General features: G+C 43.9%; 1 protein-coding gene across 10 annotated transcripts in view; it reads right to left on the bottom strand.

The window, feature by feature from the left end:
- NMNAT3 (nicotinamide nucleotide adenylyltransferase 3) overlaps window positions 1–20,680 on the bottom strand; it is a 110,623-nt gene extending 89,943 nt beyond the window's left edge. For 2 of the 10 annotated variants that reach the window (XM_063610723.1, XM_063610725.1), the window contains exons 1-2: window positions 20,339–20,670; window positions 7,140–7,349 (exon numbers count right to left, since the gene is read on the bottom strand). In XM_063610723.1, the coding sequence (XP_063466793.1) occupies window positions 7,140–7,315 (176 nt within the window). In that variant the 5' untranslated portion in view covers window positions 7,316–7,349; window positions 20,339–20,670. Of the gene's footprint in view, window positions 1–7,139; window positions 7,350–13,612; window positions 17,455–20,338 lie in introns of those variants that run through there. The other 8 variants (XM_063610719.1, XM_063610720.1, XM_063610724.1 and 5 more) reach the window with 8 other exon arrangements.
- Window positions 20,681–26,907: the final 6,227 nt, after the last annotated feature.

The raw sequence follows: 26,907 nt of genomic DNA, 5'->3' as shown, positions 1-26,907 counted from the left end.
TGTGACTGGCCATCCCCTCACACTCTTGGGCTCTAAATCTTGCTTTTTCTGCTTCTAGCAGGAATTTTAAAAGATTAGAATGTCACTAACTCAGATGCATCCAAGCAACTACAATGTTTGGTAATATGACTGAAATCCAGCCATGCTAACTTGCATCACGATCTCTCCCAAACAAGACCGTCTGGATGCCTTTCTGCCCTAGTCAGGGGTGGCTGGGGATGGGGCTGAGGACAAACCTTGGTAATTAATGAATAGGACGCAGTGAATTCAGGTCACTGGCTGAAGTGAAAAGGATTCTATCATGCAGAGTTGCAGACCTATTGGCAGCTTAATGTCCCATTTAATTGGCATGTAACATTAATTGACAGAGTAGAGTGTAAATGAGATCTCAGCCATGGTTTTGAAGGTCCTATTGGTGGCTTCGTTTCTAAAGTGCAGCTTGAATGAGCTTAACAGTTTTGTTATTGTGATGACCATCCAAATTCTTAACATCTTCCATGTGTGACTGTGCTCAGTCCTGGGGAAAGAGGCATGGAGGATATACTCTCTGCTCTCACGGAACTCATTTTAGTGGGGCAGTCAAATATGGAAAAACAACAGGCAGCTACTTAAATACTCAAAATGCCAGCACTTTGGGAGGCTGAGGCAGGCAGATCACTTGAGGTTAGGAGTTTGAGACAAGCCTGGGCAATACAGTAAGACCCCCATATCTACAAAATTATTTTTTAAAAATAGCTGGATGTAGTGGTGCATGCTTGTAGTCCCAGCTAGTCGGGAGGCTGAAGTGGGAGGATCTCTTGAGCCCACGACGTTGAGCCTGCAGTGAGCCATGGTTGTGCCACTGCACTCCAGCCTGGGTGACAGAGTGAGACCCTGTCTCTAAAAACAAACAAAAACCAGAATGCTATTTGTGGTAGAAAACAGGAATTCCAAATCTTATTATTTTCACATTTTGAACCTTCATGGATGACAATAATAAATCAAGCATAACAAATCAATAATAACTAAAAGTTAATATACTATTTACTAGGTGCTTTTTACGTCTACTAACTCATATTTTGGCAGTACCTATACTGTGCCTGTAACTACACTTTTATCTTTAATATTTGCAAACACTGCAGACATTTGCAGAGAATTGCTATCATCTTGTTTCTGATGGGGGCGCAGAAACTCCAGGCTCCATCCCAAGATGTGGTATTAGGAAATACAGGCAAGTTCAAGCTAATGCAGTGAAGGGCCAGCCAGGCCATTTCACTTCCCACTGCCTTTATAGGGGCAGAAACTAACAGGAGCCCTGACTGAGCCCATTCAGTCCCTCCATCCAAGCCACAAAATCTTTGGTATTCAAGATGGGCTCATTCATTTTTCTAGGAAATAAATGTAATCAGCATATTAACTATCCTTTAGACATCAATTATAACTTCTTCCCTCAAGAGTAAATTGTTCTCCTTCCTGTGTATCTCAAGATCTTTGCCCAAGCAAAGGAAGGAAAAACAGGTTAGTGCAGCAGGTGTCAGAAATTACTCTTTCTTCTTTAGCAAAGGCAATGGGGCCTCCACTCAAGGTTCAACAGGGGCGGGTCTTAGGAGGTGTGCAGTGGGGTGTGTGCTGTGGCTGTTGCCGGTATGTGTTGCAGCGGTTGTCATACAGAAGCACATGCCATGGTGGGGTGCTGTGGGGGCTTCTGTGGTGGGGAGTCTGCCATGGAGGGGTTTGATGCAGGATGGGCCTATAGGTGTCTCATGGGGAAGTGTGCCGTGAAGGTTGGGTGAGGGTCGGTGACAGGAGAGCCATGCTGCACGATGTGTTGTGGAAGTCATGTTGTGGGGGATGGATCATAGGGGTACGGTATGGAGGACATAGCATGGGAATGTGCCATGAGGGTACATTGTCGGGGGTTTTGCTGTGGGGGGTATCATGGTGGGTGTGGTGTGGTATGGTGGTGCTGTGGGAATGTGTCATGGGGTGCAATGGGCATGCCGTGGAGCTATATCATGAGTGTGCTCTGGGGCTCCCTAAAGAGCTCCCTCCTACCAGGCCTGAGAATGCCATTCTTGCCCACTGGACCTGCCCAATCCCCAAAATGGTAAGTACATGCCCCAGGAACCCCGCCCACACTCTACCCCCAGCCTTAACATTCTCTGGTCTCAGGGTAGCCAGTGGACATCAAGGGTGGCATGTTTTGGGGTTCTGCTGGTTGAAGGAGCTTGGGAAGCACCCCTCTCTGTGGTAAGGCTCAGGTAGTATTTGCAGGCCACATGTAACCTAGCTTCTGCAGCACTCCTCTCCCAGAGGTCACTGCCCAGCTAACCCACCCTGGGACTCCCCAAGATACAGCACAAGTGAAAGGAAGGAAGTACCCTTGGCATTCTCCCCCCACAGTGGGGCCCAGCACTGAAGAGTCTAGGCTCAGAGTCCTCTCTCCCAGTGCAGCAGCTTCTCTTAAGGACCCTGCCCTTGCACTCCCAGCTCATCGCTCCAAGCCTCTGACCCATTTGACTTCTGCGAGGAGCCATCCCATATTAAGACCCTCTGGGGTGGCAAAAATCAAGAGTGCAGACATGCAGATGAAGTACTTGTTTGTTTTGAATGTATGCAATTTCCTCCCAAACTTTATTGTGAAAGATTTTCAAACATGCAGCAAAGTCAAAAGAATTTTAGTGAACATCTGGATATCCACCACCTAGATTCTACCATTAATTGTTTACTGTTTGTTTTATCATATACCTACCCCTCTATCCATTTGGCAATCTTGCTTATTGTTTTTGATGCCTTTCAAAATAAGTCGCAGACAGCAGCATACTTATTTCTAAACACTTCAGCATGCATATTATTAACCAGAATTCAGTATTTGTTTAGCATTTTTTCCTTTCTTTGAACATACAATGAAATGCACAAATCTTGAGGGCATCATTCAATAAATTTTAACAAATCATGCACCGTGTAACTCCAACCCCTCTCAACATATAGAACATCTCCCTCACCCTGAACGTCCCCTTGTGTCCCTTCCCTCTCAATCCCCCTGCACCCCTCCCTCAAGCAGCCACTATTCTAAGTTTTTCCACCATAGACACATTTTACCTCTTTTAGAACTTTAAATATAAATAGAATCACACTGTCTGGTCTTCTGTGTCTGTTTTACTCAGCACAATGTTTCTGAGGTTCACTCACGTTGTTCTGTGTGTCAGCAGCTTGTTCCTTTTCATTGCTGAATGGTGTTCTATTATTTGGCTATAGCACAGTTTATCTGTTCTCCTATTGATGAATTACCTTTTTTGTAAATAAAGATTATCACTGAATCGAGGCTATTCTTTAACACAGTTGCACTCACTAGCATTCAGACCTGTTTGTCTTGCTGAGGAGATCAGAGGTGCTCAAAGTTAGCATAGCCCTCTGGCCCATGAGAGTGTATAAAGAACATAAATAGTGCATTTGATCACCTTTGTGATAGAAGATCAAAAAGCACAGTTCTAGAGTAGAGACTGCCCAAGTGTGATGGAACGTAAGACGATTTCAGGTGAGAACTTAAAAATGTCAAATGATAATATATTTGTTTTTACAACTATGCCCCATTTATGGCCTGTGAAACTAGTTTTCCTACATGCAAGGGATACATGGTTTGCTTTTTAAATACATCTGTTTACCTAACAGAAAAACTGATTTAAATAAAAATATTAAACAAATATATAGGGGGGAGTAAAGAAAAGAAAAACCTCATAAGGCTTGCATGCAGGTGTTTGAGGTGTGGGAAACATTCTTGAGCAATGGCTGTCAATCCTGGATGCACATTAGAACCAGCTGGGGAGCTTTAAAAATTCCCCTGGCCTGGGTCCCAAAACCCAAGCCTTTCGTGTAATTGATCAAGGTACATCCAGTCATTGACAGGCTTTAAAAGCTCCCCAGGTGATTCTAGTGTGCAACGTAGGATGAGAAATGTTTTAGAAAATGGTAATTTTCAAAGACCAGCAGTATCAGCATCAACTGGGTGCTTCTAGAAATGCATGTTTTTAGATCTCACTCCAGGTCTTTGCAATCAGAAATCAGGGCTGGGGCCCAGCAGCTTGGGTCTTAACAAGCCCTCTCGGTGGTTCTATTTCTTGAAGTTTGAGACCCATTGCTTTAGAGGTGGACGGGACAAGTCCAAAAGGCCACTGCTGCCTCCCGAGACTAAGGTCTCCACTACTGTGGTACCACTCCAGCCAGTGTCAGCTAGGTCTGCCTGGTCCAGCTCCTGGGAAGCCCCTCTCCTCCTGAGTATGGAAAGGGTGGGTGGGTGCCAAGTGGTGAGCAGCTGCTGGCCAGTGACCAAAGGGATGACATCCTATGGTCCATTGGGAATTAACCTAAATCCACAAACCAGTTAATCAGCCCTCAGAAAATCGAGTGTTGACTACAATTTTATTTTCACTATGATTTTTGATTATCAGTGACCTCCTTCCACTCCATTACCCTTGTTAATTGAGAATTGACTACACAGTTAAAATGAATGTTTCTTCCACTAACAGAGCTGTACCAGATTCATCTTAAAGTCCCTCACAGCTCAAGAAAATGTGATGAGTCTGCAGATATATTGATCTGATAAAATTCATTTCACCAAGAATTTATGAAATTACCACTAAGGTCACCTGTTATGCGTTCATATGTTCAAAGGCTTATAGGAAAGAAATGGAGTTTTATCTGAAAGATAACATTGTATTTAGAGAGCTAAACCAGAACTTGGGCAAAACCCGGCCTCCTGATTAGCAGTGATGTCTCTATTAAAGATGCTCAACACAGTTCTTCAGATTTGGTAAAGTCTTTGGAAATGTTGTTACCTTACAGTTAGAAGATAAGGTAACAACAAACACTCCAAGGGCTGCTTCTCTTCACCGGCTGGCTATTTTGATAAGGAAAAATACAAAGTAAGAGGAGGCTAAGGGGAGATCAGAAAATCTGATTATCTGTTCCAATGCTAAGTTTGAAAAATGAACTTTCATGTAAAACCAAAAAGATTACAATTTGCTAAAGAAAACGTGCTGGGGAATCTGAAGTGACATATGCAATGCCTATTAAGTAGTATGTGCCATGAGATATTTCACAAAACACCATGGTCCTTTTTTCGTGTCATAATACAGTAAAGGAATAATGCCACCATGGAGGAAAAACCCGCCCAGCTGTTTGTGGAACGACAGTCGCATACCATAAGGAATCTTTCAACGATCAGGTAGCATAAAAGACTCAACCAACTGTTTCTTATTTACTTGATTGCAGATTGACTATAAAGAGCTCAACAAAAGCATCTGTGCAACAGGGAGAACTCAGAATCAAGTCTGGTGATAAGGCTTTCTTGGAGCCTGTTCCCAAGATTTGCCTTACCACGGGCAAGGCACCTAGTGTAGGGCTGTGTCTAGTTCAGCCTAAGAGTAAGTACATCCTTGTACTCAGTGAATGACTTAAAAAAATTTTGTTATGAAAAATTACAAACATATAGAAAAGTAGAGGGCTGGGTGTGGTGGCTCATACCTGTAATCCCAGCACTTTGGGAAGCTGAAGTGCAAGGATCACTTGTAGCCAGGAGTTTGAGAGCAGTCTGCATAACACAACAAGACCTATCTCTATAGGAAATTTTAAATAAGGTAGCTGGGTGTGTTGGTGTGTGCCTGTAGTTTTAGCTACTTGGAGGTCCAGGTGGGAGGATCGGTTGATCCCAGGAGTTCAAGGTGATAGTGAGCTATGACTGTGCCACTGCACTCAGGTGGGCAATAGAGTGAGGCCCTATCTCTAAAAACAAAAAGAAAAATTGGAAACGATAACAGTATAATAAACTGCCAGATAGAGGTCCCCCCCAAATTATTGACATACTTCTATATTTACTTCACCTTTCCCCCCTTAAGTATTTGAAGGCACATTATAAACACCATGAAATTTTACCTTTCAATGCTTCAAAAATAAAGTGCACTTTCTAAAACAAGGACACTGCCTTACTGTGCCACAGTATGATCAACCTGAAATTAATAATTAACAAAAATTCCTTGGTATCATCTAATCCAACCTCAGTGTATTTTTTTTTTTTTTGGAAAAATAAAACACAGACACAGTTGTGGTGACTCAGAATGGTAGATGTGAATGCCCCCGCAAAGTCCCCAAGAAGCAAGTGTGTCCCATCTGAGGGCTCCATCATTCCCATAAGTGCACCAGGATGGGAGCGAGCACTTCCTCTAGTGGGGGCCTCCTCTTGGAGATGTGGGGGCTCTCATTTCCACAGGTCCATAGTATCCAGACACAACTCTCCCAGGCCTCCTTCCAGTAGCCAGTGAATGCCAGTTGTCTCTCTTCTCCTACCCTGTAACCAACTTTGTCTAAGAGGCTGGATCTGGAGTCAGATGAACCTAATTTGTAATCCTGGCTCTGCCACTGATGGGCTGTTTGACCTTGAGCAAGCTGCCTGACCTCTTGGAGCTTCTATCTGCTCATCTGTAATATGAGGGAGAAAGACCTGCCTCAGAGGGCTGTCATGAATATTAAATGAGACAGTGACATATGCGGTCACAGAGTGCCTGGCCCATAGTAAACTCATTAAAGTTCAGCTGCTAACACTGGGGGTGGCAGTAATAATTTTTAAGGCCATGAGAGTAGGCAATAGCATTAGAGTGATGGCCAGGCAGAAGCTCAGGGATCAAAGAGAGGCCCACATCCTACCAAATCCTCAAGGTGGGCTCCTAGCTCCTGCTTTCTCTGATGGTGCTGCTGGAGATGGAAGTGCTGAAGATTTGGAGGAGGAAGGCGTCGCTGACTCTAGGAGCAGAGAGGTTCTCCAAGGGTGTCTTTGGCCACCCACTGGGCCATCTGGTGTCTCCTATTGGCCTGTTAGTAGTCCTGTGCCTTACCACAGAGGCACAGACTTTGGTTCTTCAGACAACTGCCCATCAGCTACTCTCCCTTTGCTCTCTTTTAATGACCCCCCAATCAATATTACTCTTTATGAAGCATCTACTATGTTCCAGGATCTTTTCTGGGTAATTTTCAGACATGATTTCCCTGACTGTAAATGCCAGGCTTTTGAGGGAGGTATGGCTATCCCCCTCTTCAGGTGTATTCGTTTGCTATTGCTGTTGTAACTACCCCAAGCTTAGTGGCTTAAAACAACACACATTTATTACCTTATAGTTCTGGAAGTCAGAAGTCCAAAAGGGACTAAAGTTAAGCTGTCGGCAGGGCTGTGTTCCTTTCTGGAGGCTCTGGGGGAGAGTCTGTTCTTGTCTTTCCCAGCTTCTTTCCTGCCTCCCTTCCATCTTCCAAGCCAGCAATGGGCAGTCCAGTTTTTCTCATGCTGCATCTCTTCTCTCTGACTCTCCTGCCTCCATCTTTCACTGACAAGGACATTTGTGATTAGATTCGGTCCACCTGGATGGTCCAGGATATTCTCCTTATTTTAGGGTCAGATGATTGGCAACTTTAATTTCATCTGCAATCTTAATACCCCCATACCACAGAACTTAACACATTCACAGGTTCTGGGAATTAGGATGTAGACATTTGGAGGGCCATTGTTCTGCCTATCTCACGGTGCTCAAAGCAATGGTGCTTACTCAAAGTCACACAGCTATTAAGTAGTACTAGACTCCAGAGTGAGATTCTGGGATCTCAAACCTAGCTCTGCTCCTGCTACTTCACTGTGTGAATTTGGGCCACTTAACTCCTCTGGCCTCAGCTTCCTCACCTGTAAAATAAAAAGGCAGTCTAAACACTCTCTAAGAGTCCCTCCAGCAGCTAGTTCATGACCCTCTGAGCATCTGGGCCTCCCTCTAACTATACACATGACCCGAAGTCAGGACCCTACTGAGCCCTCACCTGATCTGTCCCCACTGACCCCAGCTCAAGTACTGCCCATGAAAGGGGGAGATGTAGACTTATGGTCACAGCACAGACTTCCTTCTCTCCCTGGCTGGAATTTTCTGAGGTTTTTGTTCTGGGAAACTTGGAAACACAGATTTAAGGGCACCTGACTATCTTCACCCCAACACTCTTCAAGCATACCACACAAATCTAAAGTCAACTACTGTGTTTTCTCCCCTGAATTCCCAGCTTAGAGGGAAGTAAGGATTAAGGTCTCTTTGTGCAATGAAAAGAAAAACAGAAGGTGAGAAAATCAGACAGTAAACATGTAGAAATGTGAAGACTTGTTTGTAGAGAGTTCCCAAACCAAGGCATTAAACATTTTTTAATGCACCTTTTTAAAGCACTTTATATTACAGAAAATATCAAACATATGAAAGTAGAGAGAATAACATAGGAATCCTTTCTTAATTCAGGTCTAGCATCCCCAAGTTAGATACTCTTCACAGTCTGAAATTCAAATTTTGAATCACCATCCATGGTAGGCAGCTCCATTGTGTGGTCCTGCAACACCTTCGCTTTCAAAACTGCTAGACTATGATTCCTCATGATTCTGAAAAGTCTGTCAATCAAGATGGCTAGAAAACTTCAACTTTCTGTGAAAAATGAGTGGTCCAGGAGCTATGATTCCTGAAGAACAAATCAGTTCCTCTTTCAATAGGGATACTGGAAACAAAAGAGTATCTTTTGAGATAAGGGGCTATAAACTCCATGTAAGCCTGGAAATGCTATCTTCCGTGCCTTAAAGAATGAAGCCAACTCAGTGGTAATAAGAGCTGAAAGACGGAGAAGGTGAGATTCCTAGCACCATCATCTATCTGGTAACCTGGATCCAGCTGTGCCTGATTCCCCAAAACGTTTCTATTATGTTAGCCATACTCCTAATTTTGCTTAATCTAGCTTCAGTGAAGTTTCTCTTCCTTACAATAGAAAGAATCTTGAATATAAGCCCCCCACCCCCGAAAGCCTTCTTTAAAGCAGTGAGCACAACTGTCACTCTTTCTTGTGAAAACTAGAATTTTTCCTCCTTAATTTAACAAAAACAATTTATATTCCTTAAATAATACATTTCCTAGCAAAACCAATGAGAGTCTGAGATTTAAGAATACTTCCTTGACAAGGGAGAATTCTATTTTGCTGGATTTTTATCAGGACAGCAATTTTTCAATGATATCTTAGTACTACTATGTGATGACCACCACCTGCACCCTTCCCCACAATAAACTCCTGCTGGTGCTATTTTTAAACAGGACAAGCTGTCAGGGAGTAGTTCTGGGCTGACCTGGGAGACTCTACATAAACTAGGCTTCAGGCTGGAGTCTTCTGGGATATACCCTGTACACGAAGCCAGGCCAAACAGGCTAGAACCAGATTCTAGTTTCAGTGACAGATTGAGGAAGAAACCACACAGGCCTTAAGTGGTACCTGCCACTAAGAAATGCAGTTACAGATGCAATAAGAGGAGGCGAAACACAGGCCCCCGAGACACCTGTACTCATTCGCCTCCCTCCCTCCCTCCTTCCTTCTTCCCTCCTTGGCACAGACCTCCTCGGCAAAGTGTGGACACAAAGCCCCCTGTGCTAGGCAGTATGGAAATAAGTTACAGTAGCCACAGTCCATAATCTCTAGGAGCCATGGTCTGATGAAAGGAGACATGATAAGTGCCATGATGGAATGAGGTATAAGGCACTGTGGGAAGAGGATGACCATGTTGGCTTGAGCTCTTGAAGAAGGCTTCCTAATTCTCTCCCATGAAAGATGGCATATGTTATTCACTGCAGTGTTGTCTGTAACGGTAAAAAATTGGAAACTGCTCAGTGCTTACCCATAGAAAACTAATTTAGTGATCTCAAGTAAAGCCCACAATAGCATACTATTCATTTGTAACGGGAGAGAGAGAGAGAGACCTTTTTGTACTGATCAGTCATCTCCAGAATTATTTTAAGTGAAAAAAAAGCAAAATGTGGAACAGCGAGTATGAAATATTGTTTTGTATAAAAAGAGTGAAATACCAAAATATAAACTGAAAGCATATAAAAAATATAGCAGTGATTGTCTATGGGGAGGCAAAGGTAGAAGCTATGAGATGAGAGGGAATATTTTCATTGAATATATTCATATTTATTTTTCTCAACTTTTGAATCATGTAAATATGTTACCTATCAAAAAATGTAATAAATAAAACAGAAAGCTTCTGTGGCATTCCAGGTAGTTTTCAGAGGAGTAGTCAGACATGTTGGAGACCTGTAGCAGGATGTATTTTCCAACCCACGCACAACAGCATGCGCTGTCCACATGCTCTTCCTACAATGGGACAGTGACATGCCTCCCACAGAGAGGTGGGTCTATTCTGTCCTGCTGAAGATAGGCAGGCCAGAAAATATGGCAAAAGTGATACTATGAGACTTTTGAGGGTAGACCAGAAGAGGTGACTCAGCTTCCACCTGGTCTTCCAGGGATACCAGTTCTTAGGACCCAGCTGCCATGCTGTACAGAAATCTAGGCCACCTGATGTGCCATTCCAGCATCCCAGTGAAGGCCCCAGCTGCCAGCCACCATCAATTGTCAGCCACTGAGTGAGAAAGCCTTTTAAAAATTATTTTGTTTTGTGTTAATACATAATAATTGTACATATTTATAGGGTAACTTGTGATATTTTGCTACATACACACAGTGTGTAATGGTGAGGAAATCCATAACCTCAAACATTTATCATTTCTTTATGTTGGGAACATTCCAAATCTTCTCTTCCTGCAATTTAAAAATCTACAATAAATTACTGTTAACTATTGTCATCCTACTGTGCTATCAGACACTAGAACTTAGTCCTTCTAACTGTACGTTTGTACCCATTAACTAACCTCCCTTTACTGTACCCGCCTCACCCCTCCCCTCCCCTTGCTACCCTCTGGTTTCGATCATTCTACTCTACCTTCATGAGATCAACTCTTTTAGCTCCCACATGAGTGAGAACATGCAATAATTTTCTTTCTGTGCCTGGCTTATTTCACTTAACATAATGTCCTCCAGTTCCATCCGTGTTGCTGCAAATGACAGAATTTTATTCTTTTTTATGGCCAAGTAATATATCATTATGTATATAATACCACATTTTCTTTATTGATTGATAGAATGGTTGGCATGCTGATGGATATTTAGCTTGATTCCAAGTCTTGGCTATTATGAATAGTACTACAATAAACATGGGAATGCAGATATCTCCTCAATATGCTGATTTCCTTTCTCTTGGGTATATACCCAGCAGTGGGATTGCTGGATCATTCGGTTGATCTACTTTTAGTTTTCTGAGGAACTCCCACACTGCTCTTCATAATGGTTGTACTAAGTTATTTAATACATTCCCATCAATGATGTAGTAGTGTTCCTCTTTTTCTTCATCCTTGCCAGCATGTTATTTTTTGTCTTTTTGCTAATAGTCATTTTATTTTATTTTTTTTTCCATTTTTCCTTAGCTCTGTTTTATTTTATATTTACACAAATTTATTTATTATACATTTTATATTTTATAGGTGTATTTTTTTATTTTACTTTAAGTTTTAGGGTACATGTGCACAACGTGCAGGTTAGTTACATATGTATACATGTACCATGTTGGTGTGCTGCACCCAGCAACCCGTCATTTAACATTAGGTATATCTCCAAATGCTATCCCTCCCCCCTCCCCCCATCCCACAACAGGCCCCAGTGTGTGACGTTCCCCTTCCTGTGTCCATGTGTTCTCATTGTTCAATTCCCACCTATGAGTGAGAACATGTGGTGTTTGGTTTTCTGTCTAATAGTCATTTTAAATAGGGTGAGATGACCTCTCATTGTGGTTTTGATTTGCATTTCCCTGATGTTAGTGATGTTAGGGATTTTTCATATGTCTGTTGGCCATTTGTATGTCTTCTTTTGTGAAATGTCTTTCAGATCATTTGAACATTAAAAAAAATCAAAATATTTGGAATTTTTTTTTGCTATTGAGTTGAGTTCTTCATATAGGCTTGTTATTAATTCCTTGTCAGATGGACAGTTTGCAAATATTTGCTCCCATTCTCTAGGTTTCTCTTGAGTGAGAAAGCCTTTGGAGTGGGTCCAGCCTCAGCCCCCCTCTAACTGCCTCTGAATGAGACCCAGAGTGAGAACTGCCTGGTTGAGCCCAGTCAACCCCCACAATTGTGAGAGACAATAAAATTATAGTTTTGTTTTAAGTCCCTAAATTTTAAGCCGCAGTTCTTGGTTTGTGCGCTTATCTTACACTTGATTTTCCAAGACAGAAGCTTTCTGACAAGCCCATAATGGTGTATGTATGACTTCAAGGAGGTAGCAGAAACAATCTGAGAGGGGCAAGTATTTAGCCTTGTGCAAGAGGAAATAGTCTAGAACAAACAAAACATGCTGACTCTGGATGCCTATAGGAGCCACATGAGAAAGCATTCAACAGGCTGCCGGACACAGATGTCTGGGATTATTTTTTTAAAGCAGAATCTCAGAAGCCAAAAGGTAGCAGCATTTCAGTGACACCTGAAACAGGCAGTTCCTATACTTTTATCATCGATGGTCCTTTGATTACTTACAAAACACAACATGAGTAACAGACAGTGGTATCCTTTCTCTCACAAAAAAACAAAAAAACAAAAAAACATTAAGACAAGAATGATCAACGACGGCATCATACAAGTTACTCAGAAGAAGGCCAGATGGGGAAATTAAAAGCAAAGCAGTCTTTGTTACTACGTATAAGGTTTGTGCAATAAACCTATTACTGATCTTTAAAATGAAGATTTGAAAGTGAGTAATAATTCCAAGTTAGACTCCTACACACTAATTCATGTAACAGGCATTCTGTCCTAATGATCACTGGCTCACAGAGAAACTTCAAGCCTTCTAAATGTATCTCTTGACCTGACCTGGTGTGATTCCCTCATTGACACTGACACTCATTCACTCCCATCTGCCACTTATCGAGCCCAAGTTCGGGTTGGTTTGCATCACATGTTTTCATCATTCTTTTCCTTTACGGTTGTAAACCTTTCAGCGAGCAGCCTGGCTGATAGCAGGGCAGCTGATGGCAGTGGTTAGGATGCAATTAGGCTGAGCCATGCTTGTCAGCCTTGCTCCACACTCTCCTCTTTCCAGAACACTGTGACAAGGGGGAAGGACCAGAATCAAGGCTCTAAGCCCTACACACCTGCCTTTAATATGCTAACTCTGCTTCTGCAAGGCAGTTCCAACCTCCTCCCTGGGCTGTGTCCTGCCTTGACACTTCATTTTTATAAGAGAAAGCAAAGAAAGGGGGCCGTGCTGATGGAAGAGGGAAGGCAGGAAGAAGACTGGCTCTAATTTAAAACCATCTTAGGAGCTCTAAAAAGTTCCAGGTTGACTGATGGACACATTTACTCCTTGAAATCCTTTTCATAAATATCCACCACTTAACATGTACTTTCAAGAGGCATAAATACTGTCAACGTGTCAGCCTTTATGAAAGGGAGATTTCCAGAACCACTTCTTTTCTCCATGGCTAAGAGCCACACGATTACAATCCTATTATAGCTGTACCTTGAGAATATAGCCCTTCCCCACCAGTCTGGGCAAGGCAGGCAAACTCACTCGACTAAGAGCAGCATGGAGGCCTTTTCAATCTCTGTGCAGTGATGCATCCTTCCTTTGCTGCAGAGAAGACGGCAGCTCATCTCTGGTGATAAGGTCTGTATCTGAGACTGGTAGGGATTGGAGATGTATTTTGTCAACGGCTCTGGCCAAAGTAACTCTCTAATAATATTCAAGTATGGACAGAGAATGTTTCCTGAGGCTGTTTGGATCACATCTTATTTTGAACAGGCTTTAGTGTGATTTTCTCCCTGTTCTCAGTGGAAATGAATGGGTTGTGAAGGCAGGCATGGTGCCCCTCTGGAGAACTGCTGGTTCCTCACGAAGGACTGTGCTGGCGTGGCATGGCTCTGCATGGGTAGGATCACTGCCAGCTCACCCTGCCACAGCTGCACACAGATGGGTGGGCCCAGCTTTCTGGACAACGGCAGTCAGCAGTGCCCTTCTTTCCTCTCAGACAGCAGACCAGTAGCCACAACATGATAAAATCTATGCTGGAGCCTCAGCCTGGTGTGCCCAGGAGTATCAGAGAAGGAGGAAACAAATAGGCTCTCAGGTGGACTCTGTCACTCAGAAGGGAAAAGGCTCCAGTGCCCATGCCTCCAGATTTACCCTCGGGTGAGCTGGATCCCTGTTTGCTGCTGCTACCCAAGATGAGATGTATGACGCTGAGAACTGGAGCACCCAACCAGACAACATCTGAGGAGGAGCTCTGGAAACTATAAAGGGGTAAGTGAATTGGATCACAGCATTATTCTCCCATTTGGAAGCTGAAGCACAGTTTTTTTTTTTTTTTTTTTTTTATACTTTAGGTTTTAGGGTACATGTGCACAATGTGCAGGTTTGTTACATATGTATCCATGTGCCATGTTGATTTCCTGCACCCATTAACTCGTCATTTAGCATTAGGTATATCTCCTAATGCTGTCCCTCCCCCCTCCCCGCACCCCACAACAGTCCCCGGAGTGTGATGTTCCCCTTCCTGTGTCCATGAGTTCTCATTGTTCAATTCCCACCTATGAGTGAGAACATGCGGTGTTTGGTTTTTTGTCCTTGCGATAGTTTACTGAGAATGATGTTTTCCAGTTTCATCCATGTCCCTACAAAGGACATGAACTCATCATTTTTTATGGCTGCATAGTATTCCATGGTGTATGTGTGCCACATTTTCTTAATCCAGTCTATTGTTGTTGGACATTTGGGTTGGTTCCAACTCTTTGCTATTGTGAATAGTGCCGCAATAAACATACGTGTGCATGTATCTTTATAGCAGCATGATTTATGGTCCTTTGGGTATATACCCAGTAATGGGATGGCTGGGTCAAATGGTATTTCTAGTTCTAGATCCCTGAGGAATCGCCACACTGACTTCCACAATGGTTGAACTAGTTTACAGTCCCACCAACAGTGTAGAAGTGTTCCTATTTCTCCACATCCTCTCCAGCACCTGTTGTTTCCTGATTTTTTAATGATGGCCATTCTAACTGGTGTGAGATGGTATCTCACTGTGGTTTTGATTTGCATTTCTCTGATGGCCAGTGATGATGAGCATTTCTTCATGTGTTTTTTGGCTGCATGAATGTCTTCTTTTGAGAAGTGTCTGTTCATGTCCTTCACCCACTTTTTGATGGGGTTGTTTGTTTTTTTCTTGTAAATTTGTTTGAGTTCATTGTAGATTCTGGACATTAGCCCTTTGTCAGATGAGTAGATTGCAAAATTTTTCTCCCATTCTGTAGGTTGCCTGTTCACTCTGATTGTAGTTTCTTTTGCTGTGCAGAAGCTCTTTAGTTTAATTAGATCCCATTTGTCAATTTTGGCTTTTGTTGCCATTGCTTTTGGTGTTTTAGACATGAAGTCCTTGCCCACGTCTATGTCCTGAATGGTATTGCCTAAGTTTTCTTGTAGGATTTTAATGGTTTTAGGTCTAACATTTAAGTCTTTAATCCATCTTGAATTAATTTTTGTATAAGGTGTAAGGAAGGGATCTAGTTTCAGCTTTCTACATATGGCTAGCCAGTTTTCCCAGCACCATTTATTAAATAGGGAATCCTTTCCCCATTTCTTGTTTTTGTCAGGTTTGTCAAAGATCAGATAGTTGTAGATATGCGGCATCATTTCTGAGGGCTCTGTTCTGTTCCATTGATCTATGTCTCTGTTGTGGTACCAGTACCATGCTGTTTTGGTTACTGTAGCCTTGTCGTATAGTTTAAAGTCAGGTAGCGTGATGCCTCCAGCTTTGTTCTTTTGGCTTAGGATTGACTTGGCGATGCGGGCTCTTTTTTGGTTCCATATGAACTTTAAAGTAGTTTTTTCCAATTCTGTGAAGAAAGTCATTGGTAGCTTGATGGGGATGGCATTGAATCTATAAATTACCTTGGGCAGTATGGCCATTTTCATGATATTGATTCTTCCAACCCATGAGCATGGAATGTTCTTCCGTTTGTTTGTATCCTCTTTTATTTCATTGAGCAGTGGTTTGTAGTTCTCCTTGAAGAGGTCCTTCACATCCCTTGTAAGTTGGATTCCTAGGTATTTTATTCTCTTTGAAGCACAGTTGTTTTTAAAAGTATACATTCTCAGTAGGATGACCTTGGCAGCATACACCACTGCTTACCAGGATTTATAGAAAAATATCATCCAGCGGTCTTCAAGGGTGTATGAAAAAAGGAACATAAGCCTCCCTCCAACACTTTGGGCCCCTCTATCTATAGTGATACTGACAATATTTCTCTATCTTTCTCCCTTCCACATGCGGCCCTGACACACCAGGCTCCTCCTTCAGGAGAGTTAAGCCAGTTTAAAATGTGTTGCTGTGTGTGTGTTTATGTGCTTAATTCTATTGTTAAATCTGTCTCATGATGTGTGTGGACTCCAAGAGGGTCAGGACTATGTCATTTTGACTCACTGTTTGAAACCCCAGGACACTGCCTGAAGTATGTGTAGAAGAAAGAAAGGGAGGAAGGAATGGAGAGAGAGAGAGAGAGAGAGAGAGAAACAACGTGCCAGGCATGGTGCTAAGTACAGGGAACACTTGGTCCAAAGCTGTGGAAGTGCTCAGAGCCCAGCAATGGAGGTAATTCAGCGTGGCCAGGGAAGGGCATGCTGACAGGCACCCACTGGTACTATGGGAAGGCTGAGGAGGGATTCGGGAAGGCTTCCCTGCAACAGAGTGCGCCTCTGCCGCTGCCCCAGGGATTCTGGATTTAGGGGCAGCTCTGGCCATAGGCAGGGACAGCAGAGAGGCACAGGGATGAAGACCAGGCCTTCACTGGGCAGGAAGGCAGCCCAGACATAGCACTTCTGGGTGGAAAGAGCAGACAGTGCTGACTTCCAGACGCATGGTCACCCTCATCCCAGGCACTTCCAGCCAAAACCTATTACAGAGAATCTTAGATTTCCCTGGAGCTGATTTCTCAGATTCTGTCTAGCAATAGAATGCCTTTCTATTCCTAATTCCTAGAGTGGCGCATGGGTCTATGTGCATGTGGGAGACATAATGATGAAGGAATCATGAGTCCACTGTGGTTTGTTAAATACCATCATACAGAACTGCACAGCTAAACCAATGGGGCAGGAGCTGCCATCCTGAGGCCTGCCCCGCAAAATGGGATCTGTCCATCTTTACTGGGGAATCATGATAAACGAGCAAAGACAGACACTGGTGAGGACAAGCCACTTTATTTAAGAGCTTCGACAGCCCAAAGTGGTTTAATATAGATGCATGGAAGATTTATCGAGATGATAAAATACCTGAACTTGAAAGCACATAAATTATAATTTTGTAGGTTTTTTCTTTTTAAAATTTCACATAGTCAAGTGCTTTAAGTAATGAATGAAATGCACATAAAGTTGATTTCATTTCATACAAGCTGTCTGGTTAGTGTCTGCAGAGTGCCTTTGCTTCCAGATGGGGCTGAGTTCAGAATCCAGGTCACCCTTCTGTGCCTATGGCCTTCAGTTTCCTTATCACTGTGGAGATCATTGGGAAGATTAATAAATATAATAATAAGGCAGCCATTATTGACAGGGCACTTACCATACTACATGTTGTACACTGAGGTCAGTGCTTCATATGCTTATCTTGCTTAATGCTCCTAACAGCCCTATGAATTAGCTACAATGATTCTCATTTTACAGATACCAAAACAGGTTTAGAGCACTTTGGTGATACATGGGAAAGTCACACAAGCAATTTTATCTGACTACAAGACTATGGTGTTCACCACTAAGCTGCGACATACATGAAACTATTTGTCCCTCAGCAAATGCTTAAATACATTAGTCATCTTTCCTTACCTTCATATTCCTTTTAAACATACACACACACACACACACACACACACACACACGTGCACAAGTACCATGAAAAATCTGCCCCTTGGGTTTATGTTCATTTATTTGTTCATTACTGATTCATGCCTTTTTGGCCTGGTACTCTGCTGGGTGCGAAGTTTGCAAAATTAGACTCCATAGCTCCCAGGTCAAAGAGCCAGACCAGTCCCAGGCAGTTACCATGCTCAAATGGATGGCAAGGGTCTGCATGTTGCAGTGGCAGCCCCCTGCAGGGGACCCCCACTGAGCCATCGGTTAGAGACACATCATCAAAAAGACCATTTTAGACCTTTTTCAACCGTAGTTTTCCCCAACTTTTGCTAGGCTTTCTTTGGCCTGAGTCTACAAAGACACTCAAACTCTGGGGCTTTCTGACAGTGCAGCTGCCCAGGAGGCCCTTTATCATGCAGAACACCCCTCTCTGCTGCCAGGCTCTTGCTTTATGGCAAAACCACTGCAACAGATAATCTAACCCCCTGACTAATCACCTTGCACAGTTCCTCATACTGCCTCCACTCCTATCCCTCTCCCGCTGCTGCCCTGTCTTGTTTCATCAATTTTTGTCCAGACTAAGGAACAATAACTATAGTTACAGTAGTAGTATCCTCCCACACGTCAGGCACTGCTCTATGTATTTTAGGTCCTCATTAAATCCCCATAATAACCTTCTGAGGTAGACACTACCACTATGCATATTTTAGTTCATTCAGGAGAAGGAGAGGGTGGGAGTTAATATTTCTTCAGGGCCAACTATATGCCAAGCACCTGTTAAGCCTGAACAATCCTCACGACTCACATGGTGAGTGAGTTGCCCAGGGTCAGTCACAGAGCTGGGAAGGGCCAGGTCTGTGACCACCAAGCCTGGAGCTTCCCTTCTCATGGGCTGGCACCCTGCCATGGTCTGAGAAGGGAAAAGAGAGGCTGCACAATGGCTGCCCTCTTTCCTCTTCCCTCCAACACCCTCTGTTAACATCTTACCTGTTCTTTTTTACCACTCCCCACAAATGGTGCCAGACTCCTGCCTCATCTGTGTTCCCCCACTCTCTGGGCCTCTCAGTTAGTTTTCATGGAGCACTTCCTTTGTCTACACCAATGTTGTGAACAGAGCCAAATAAGAAATTGGGATCATTTGAGCCAACAAAATACAGTGAGCAGCTGATAGATGTTTCCTGAAACCTAAAATGCTCTCCCAAATCCATGTGGTCTCAAGGTCTGACATGTCCTCAGCAAGGTACCAGCATAGTTGCTGCTTGTGGGAAGTCTTCTGTCCAGTTTTAGGGGGTGACACCAAAAGCTGAGAACCACCAATGAAATTCAGGAAGTAACTGATGCTCAGTGGAGCTGTGTGAACCATACCTTCAGGGGCTCCTGAGTGGCTTTCTGAGAAAAACAGAGAAGCTTTCCCCTGCAATGCCAGTGGGTCAGAACCCTTTCTCTGGGTTGTGCCAGGGTGGAACAGTCACTTTATTTCACCTGGCCCAGCCGACATGGCCTCCAGGAGGGCAGGGCCCCTGTCTGATTTCTCTCTGAATCCTCAGAGCCAGGGTAAAGTGGGTGCCAGTTAAATGTTTCAAGAATGAACAACTAAACTAGCCATCATTTTAGAGACAGGCTGTTTGAGAGATTCTACTCAGAAGCACTTATTTGATAGAGGAAGAAACAGGACTCAAGGAGAGGAGAAGTGACTTTGCTGAGAGGCAGGCACACTGTGTTTAGTCCAGAACAACATCCAGCCTTGGATGTTTAGTGCAGAGTAACATCCAGCACCCATCACGCAGTGCTGTCATTTACATTCACCATTTCCATCCTCAATGGGTAAAACAGTCCCATTTTACAGAGGAGGAAGTTAAGGTTAAGGAACTTGCTTTCCCCCAGCTCTCTGCAGGCCAGCTTCTCTCAACAAAATGAGTTTGTTCTGTTGTTCTCTGCCCGGGAATTCTCTACAGTTTTAGTTTCAGCAGCCTTTGTAGCTGGGGGCCCTGATAAAAGCTCTCCAGCACCCTAGACTTTCAATCTTCATAGCTCTGACCACAGTTTTAACGTTCACACTTGTTTGCATAGATATCCATTTGCTGTCGGTCTCCCTCCACTGGACTGTGAGCTGCATGGGGGAGGGCACGACGTTGTTTGGCCTGCCACTGTAACCCCAGCCCTTAGCCCTGCAGCGGGCACTGAGTGGAACACGTTAAGTATTTGTTAGACACTGTGCTTATATTTTTAACCTTTGAGTGCACGAGTGCTAAAGGTGGGATCCGAACCCACGTCTCCGGGACTCTGGTCATAGCCAAAGGGGTGCTGGGGGTTAGGTTGACACGCTGCAGCGAGAACCGCCGGCTCGCAGGCGCAGCGCGGAGCTGTCCCCCCGGTTCGCGCGACCCCGGATGACTCCGCACTCCACCGCCACCTGTCGCCCCAGCGGGGACTCCCAGGACTCAGTCGGGGGCCGGGAGTCACGTGGGCCCGGGCGTTCAGCCGCGATCCAGGTCCTAGCGGGCTGACGAGGGGCCCAGGCTGCGCTTACCTGCTATTTGCAGGGCTCAGCAACGGCGTTCGGCGAGTCTCGGGGGACTGCGGGGGACTGCCGGGGACTAGGGGACCTGCTGGGCCTAGCAGGGGCTGTCGGTCAGCGCGCGGCCCGGCGCCCGAGGTCCGAGAGGGAACGACGTTTGGTCTCAGGACTCAAGGCTGCCTCCGGCCCGGGCAGCCTCGGGTCTCGATCCCCTGGTACCTGAGCTGGAGGCGGGGCCTAAGGCGAACTTGACCTTGCGCTCCCTTAGAGGCCCCGGGCGGACGGAGTCTGAGGGAAACAGATCTGCGCCCCGCCCCCTCGCTGGGGCGGGCCCTAAGGAGACCCGGCCCTGGCCCCGCCCAGGGTCCCTAAGCCCCGCCCTCTCCCTTGCCCCCGCCCCCGCCCGCTGGCTCCCAACCGCCAAGGCTCTTTTGTGTTGCGTGCGTGTTTGCTTTTTTATTTTCCGGTTTTGTATTCTGTTTGTTTTGTATTTTTATTTAATTTTCTTTCAAAAAAACTACATGAAAGTAGCGCCCACTTACTTATTAGGAAATAAAATTATCTAGATTTGCTTATAATGAAAGCAACAGGCCACTTCTCCCTCCCATCACAGCTCTGTTTAACAATTCCTCCGTTAATTTCTTCTGGTGGTCACCCGCTTGTCGCAAAATAAATAAATAAATAAATAAATAAAAAGAAGCTTACATAGCGATTTCTTGATTTATCCATTGACTTTCTGCCATGTTATATGAGGATCTACTCTTTTACTGCGCGGCCCCTGTTTCCTTCTGACAAATTTACACTTCTATTCTCAAGCCCTGCCCTGGTAAACGCCAGACCTCAAAGCAGGGAAGGATTTCTGGGGCCTGAAGCATACACAGTTGTGTGGGGAGAGGGGAAGGGAGGGCTGCTTAAGAAAGAGAAGACAGAATTGGGGCTTGCCAGTGAACATTTATTTAGAATGAGAAAATAAATCTTAACAGAATCCTGGGGTTTTGGAGATTGGGGTCCCTATCCCCTGAAACCCTGAAACCTTCTTAGGAAATTTAGGTCCCAAATTTGCTTCCCTGATGCAGTCTGGCTTCCTCTGCCCACCCAGAACTCTCCATAAGCCCCCAGGGCTCATGGGAGACTTGCAGAGAGAGGCCATGAAGGACAAGATTCACTAGATTCTGCCAATACGGTTTCCTAATGGAGTGAATTGGAGTGTGCGAAAAAGAGAGACATCAAGGATGATGTCAACGTTTTTTGATTGCTGTACACTTAATTTCCAGCGTTTCCTAGACACAGGAACACGTCCTCATCTTAGTATGGAGAGTGTTTTATAAGCCTATCCCCATCACCAGAGCCTCACAGTGCACCCACGAAGTTGGCTGGACAGGTGCACTGTCCACACTTTTAGGAGGCCCATAAACTTGTCCCTTGTGTATTAGAACCGGGGGCATGCAACTTGCACCCAGTAAGTACTCAGGTAAAGGGTACTTCCCCACTCAGTCTGAAGACACAGTGTCAGTGCCGTCTCGGATCCCTTTTCTCTTACCTGTGGTGTAAAATGTGGCTCCAGAAGGTGATCTTGGACAAGTCTCTTTACCTTCCCAAGCCTCAGTTGCCTTTCCTGTAATGGGAGGTAACAACCCCTACCACACTGAGTTTTGGGGAGGATGAAGTGGCTTAACATCTTTGGATATTCTTTAATTGATAAGTCGGCTTGTTTCCCAGCAGGGTGGGAGGCTCATGAGAAAGCTTAGGGATTTCTAAGAATCTTGTGTAGCATGTAGTACCACAGGTTGATTAGAGGTCTTCGATTAAAATCATGGGCTGAAGAATCATTCTGAGTCAGGGCCCTAGGCCAGGGAGGGAGAAGCTGCACACAGAGAGCAGAGAAGAGGCCGGGCAAAGACTTCCTCATGCAAGGGAAGCTTTCTTTGCCTGAGGTAGTGAAGACTAAAGCTTGATCTAGGAGGAAGCCTGGTTTCCTAGGCAAGAAAAAAAGGAATGAATTAATGGCACTCGTAGCAACCGGATGTGATTGGAGAGTGTTATTCTATGTGAAGTAACTCAGGAATGGAAAACCAAACATCGTATATTCTCGTAAGTGGGAGCTATGCTATGAGGATGCAAAGACATAAGAACGACGCAGTGGACTTTGGGGACTCAGAGGGGAAGAATGGGAAGGGAGTGAGAGATAAAAGACTACAAATAGGGTTCAGTGTATACTGCTCGGGTGATGGGTGCACCAAAATCTTACAAATCACCCCTAAGGAACTTACTCATGTAACCAAATACCACCTGTTCCCCAATAACCTATGGAAATAAAAATATTTTTTTAAAAAAGTAGCGTCCCCTTGTGCTGGAAGGTAAGAACCTCATATAATAGCCAAGCTTTACTTAACCTAAGCAGGGAAGACGCAGTGGCTGAGAAACCCATTTTGGAGAGGCAACTACCTCCTAATTTTTTAGAAGGAGGAATACCTAAATGCAAGTCTTGTACTTGCTTAAGCTCACAAAAAGACTACTGGATTATGGGTATAATGGGAATAATATTTTCAGATCTCTTCTTTATTGGTAAGTTTCATTTCTCCTGGATCCTATCTGCCATTATGGCTCAAGGAAGGTGGCCACCTAATGCCACCTCAGGAAGGAGGAAGATTTTACATAGAGGATGTCTCAACTTGAGTCCCTCAGAACCAGATCCTGAGGTAAGAATTAATGCAAGTAGTTATTTGAGAGGTACATGGAACACCAGCAGAGTAATGAAGAAGCAATACAGGGAAGAAAAGGGGAGCTCAATAAAAGATTCAGCCAGCTACTATAATAGATGATTAGGGCTTAATCCTAGGGGAAAACCCTAGAAAACAGTGTGAAGAGCATGCCTTGGAATCATCCCACCCAAGGCTGCAGGAGACAGGTCTCTACAGGGAAAAAAGCTGGAACTGACCACTTAGCTCATATTTTTGAACATTTAAAACATTATTTCTAGGCATAAAAATGCCATTACTAAAATGAGATCTGGCTATAATATAACACTATTCTGCAGTTTCTTTCTATCACCTGACAGTGTGCTGATGAAGTTTTAGGAGGAACTCTGTGCGGTAAGCAATGTGCAGATGGCTGAGAGTCAGTCCTGGGTTGGACCTGAGGACATTCTGGAAAGCTTGCTTGTGGATGGATTATGATGAGGCAGTAGACTGGGGCAGCCTCTGCGTTTGGATGAACCCATTCTAACCTTGACTTCTGACCTGTTGCTGAGGAAAAGCAAGCTTTGGGTGTGTAAAGGTAAAATATAAAAGGGAGACTGGTGGACTTTTCAAATGACCAAAGAGGGCAAACTTTTCAGTCACTGCAACTACTTTAGCAGACGGGCGTTTTCTTTTCTTTTCTTTTCTTTTTTTTTTTGAGATGAAATTTCACTTTTGTCTCCCAGGCTGGAGTGCAGTGGCATGATCTTGGTTCACTGCAACCTCCGCCTCCCAGGTTCAAGCGATTTTCCTACCTCAGCTTCCCAAGTAGCTGAGATTACAAGTGCCCGCCAGCAGGCCCAGCTAATTTTTGTATTTTTAGTAGAGACAAGGTTTCACCACGTTGGCCAGGCTGGTCCTGACCTCAGGTGATCCACCCGCCTCGGCCTCCCAAAGTGCTGGGATTACAGGCATGAGCCACCGCGCCTGGCCAGGTGTTTTCTTACAAACAGTGAACAGATAGTACTCATGCCAGATCTTCCTTATACAGGCATCAAAGCAGGTCCTCACTAGAAAACCTTCACTTTGTCAATTTGGCTTCATGGCTATACTTACTATTGAGCTAAAATTATCCTTTTAAAACATGAATCAGTTTATAACACTCCTCTGCTCAAAAGTTTCCAGTGGCTTCCACCACAATTAGGGTAAAATCTCAAGTCCTCCCCCTGGTATGCAAGGCCCTCAAGGATCTGCCCTGACAAGTGCTCCAGCTGTTGGCCATTCTCATCTCTGGTTTCCTTGACTCCGTTGCTGTTCCTTGTACACACTGGGCCTGTTTGCACCCAGAACCATGGTGCTGCTGTCCTCATTGACCTAAATGACACACTGCCCACTCTTAGGGTAACCTTCCCAATTCATTAGCTTTCTAATAGACAGCTCCACTTAACAAACAAAAATACTCCCATACAACCCCTTTTATAGTACTTATTAACTATCATTGGAGGATATTTTGCTCACTATCTGTCGCCCTCACAGAAGTGTAGGGCCCAAGAGGGGCTGAATATTTATACATTTTGTTCCCTGATATGTCCTCACACCCACAACAGTGCCTAGCACCCGATATTCAATAAATATCTGTTGAATGAATGAATGCGTTGAATTGAGCAAATGAAAAATATATTCAGTACACATACAGATAAAAATATTCTAGAATGCAGACTTTCAACTAATCTAGGTTAGGTTCCTCTCAAACTGAAAAAAATTGTTGGAACACAGAGAGAAAAATAAAATGAAATGGCTGAGCTGTATTATATAGTCTGATTTATAATTACAGGTTGGGTATTAGACTGAGAACTTTTGCTTTTTTATATTTGACCCAATGTCTACGTTAAACATTTAAGCAAAGGTTAGCTTGAGAGGCTACATAGTCACTTAAAAGTAGTAAAAAGAAACAAGATTCTCCTAGTCACTTAATAATTCGGAATAGTATTCTGTGGCTTCTGTTGGCATTTGAGACCCCAAGATGGTAAATGGTTACCTGAAAATAAAGGCCTTGATCAAATATTTAACATCTCACTTATTTTCATTTTCTGCATAGTTTGTATTCCTGATTCTCACTTTTTTTTTTTTTTAACCCATTCTGCAGTCACACAATTCACACACTGGTTAATAGAAATGTTTCATGGATTATTAAATGCAGCTAAGCAATGAGTTTTTGCTAGAAAGTAAGGCCAAACTGGGGCCACTTTCCTATTCTAACAAGGTAATTTTTCCCTGAAGGTACAGTCTATGAATTTACAGAGGCCTCTACCCTTTATTCTGAAGTTTTGTAAGGCAAATACATTGCTGCAGGAGAGGCTTTAAAGTGGAAAACAGATTCCCCCTGAAAACATGTTTTATGGTGGCACAATTAAGAAGTCTTATAATCAAGAACAGTTGAAAGCACAGAATAAGTGGACCCTTATAATTATGGCAAGAAGACACTAAATGGTGCCTATTTGCTAATGAAAACATTGCACTCTGGTGCCAAAAGCAGTGGAGTGGGTTTTGGTTGGTGCTTACCTGGGTTAATTGTCCAAGGAGTGCTCCAGTAACAGCATCCCAATGCTGTCAGCTGCTGTTCCTAATGGAGCTTTTATATTTTACCCCTACTGCTAAAACCCTAATCCAGGCTTTGATGTCCATTTGGGCCTACTTGGTACAAAGAGGGCCTTCTGGAGGTAGTCAAAGTCATAATAGAAAACACTTTAGGAATAACCCATCCTTTTGTGATCAGGAGAGAGTACCCAGAGAGGTTAGAGAATTTTCTCAAGATCACACCTGACCAGTGGTGGGTTTGGAGTATCAGTCAGGACTTTTTTATTAGAAGTAATTGAAACAGTCTCTGTGACCCAGTAGACAGGAGTTTATTGGCAGGATTGGGCCTTCAGAACTTACAGAAAGTTTGGAGATCCAGGCTTCGAATGGGATAGGGAGAAAGCAGCTCTGAAAAGCTAGAAAGTGAAAACCCTGGGAAAATCTCTTAGTAGAAATGGTCTGGTCAGGAAGCTGCTGCAGAGATAGATGATTAAATTCCAGACACTTCCTATGCCCTTGTTTCACTTGCACACTAGCCAAAGTCTTGGGAGAGGCCCTCAGATTGGCCAAGATTAGTATACACTCTCCTGCTTGTCCTGGGAAAGGTGTGGGCAAACTCCTTCAACTGCAGATGTTGAAAGGAAAGCATCCAAATTTACTCTCCTACTAAGACTCTCATAGTGGAGAGGGGCAATTTCCCAAAAGGAAACCCAAAGGATGTTGTTAGGAGGAAGGCAGGGATGCAGAGAAGCCAGAGTACAATGAAGCCCCAGTTCAATTTAGAGTGACAGACTCCTGTGCAGCTAGAGATGGCCACGAGAAGCAAACAGGAGTCTACCTGGGATTAGTAGAAAGATTTTGCTTTGCAAGCACGGGAGCTTCCTGTCCCTCTCCTCCTTTTTCCTTTTGGCTTAGAATGTGGGTACAAACCCAGAGGCCAAGGAGCCATTATGAGTCTTAGAAGTGAACTCCAAGCGTGAACTCCAAAGCCACCTACTAAAGATGGCTGAGTGAATGAATAGGAGTCTGACATATTAAATATATCGTGGAGCTGCTGTACCAGCTCTGAACTGCCTACTTCCAGGTTTCTTATTTTATAAGAAAACTAAAAAGCCTATCTGGCCATGCCACTGTAGTTATCAGTAACATTCAGCCTAGCACAACCTGATAATACAAATTAGTCCTAGGATTCTGGTCTCTCAATCTCCTATGCAGCACCATTCCTGTTCTGCTTACAAAGACATGGCTCCTGCCTTCAAGGAGCTTATGGTTGAATTGAGGTTATATTAGTCAGGGTTCTTCAGAGAAACAGAACCAATAGGATGG

Source organism: Symphalangus syndactylus, chromosome 10 (genome assembly GCF_028878055.3).
Source record: "Symphalangus syndactylus isolate Jambi chromosome 10, NHGRI_mSymSyn1-v2.1_pri, whole genome shotgun sequence".
Lineage (NCBI taxonomy): Eukaryota > Metazoa > Chordata > Mammalia > Primates > Hylobatidae > Symphalangus > Symphalangus syndactylus.
The sequence above is the reverse complement of the archived record's forward strand: the minus strand, read 5'-3'. Positions and strand labels throughout refer to the sequence as shown.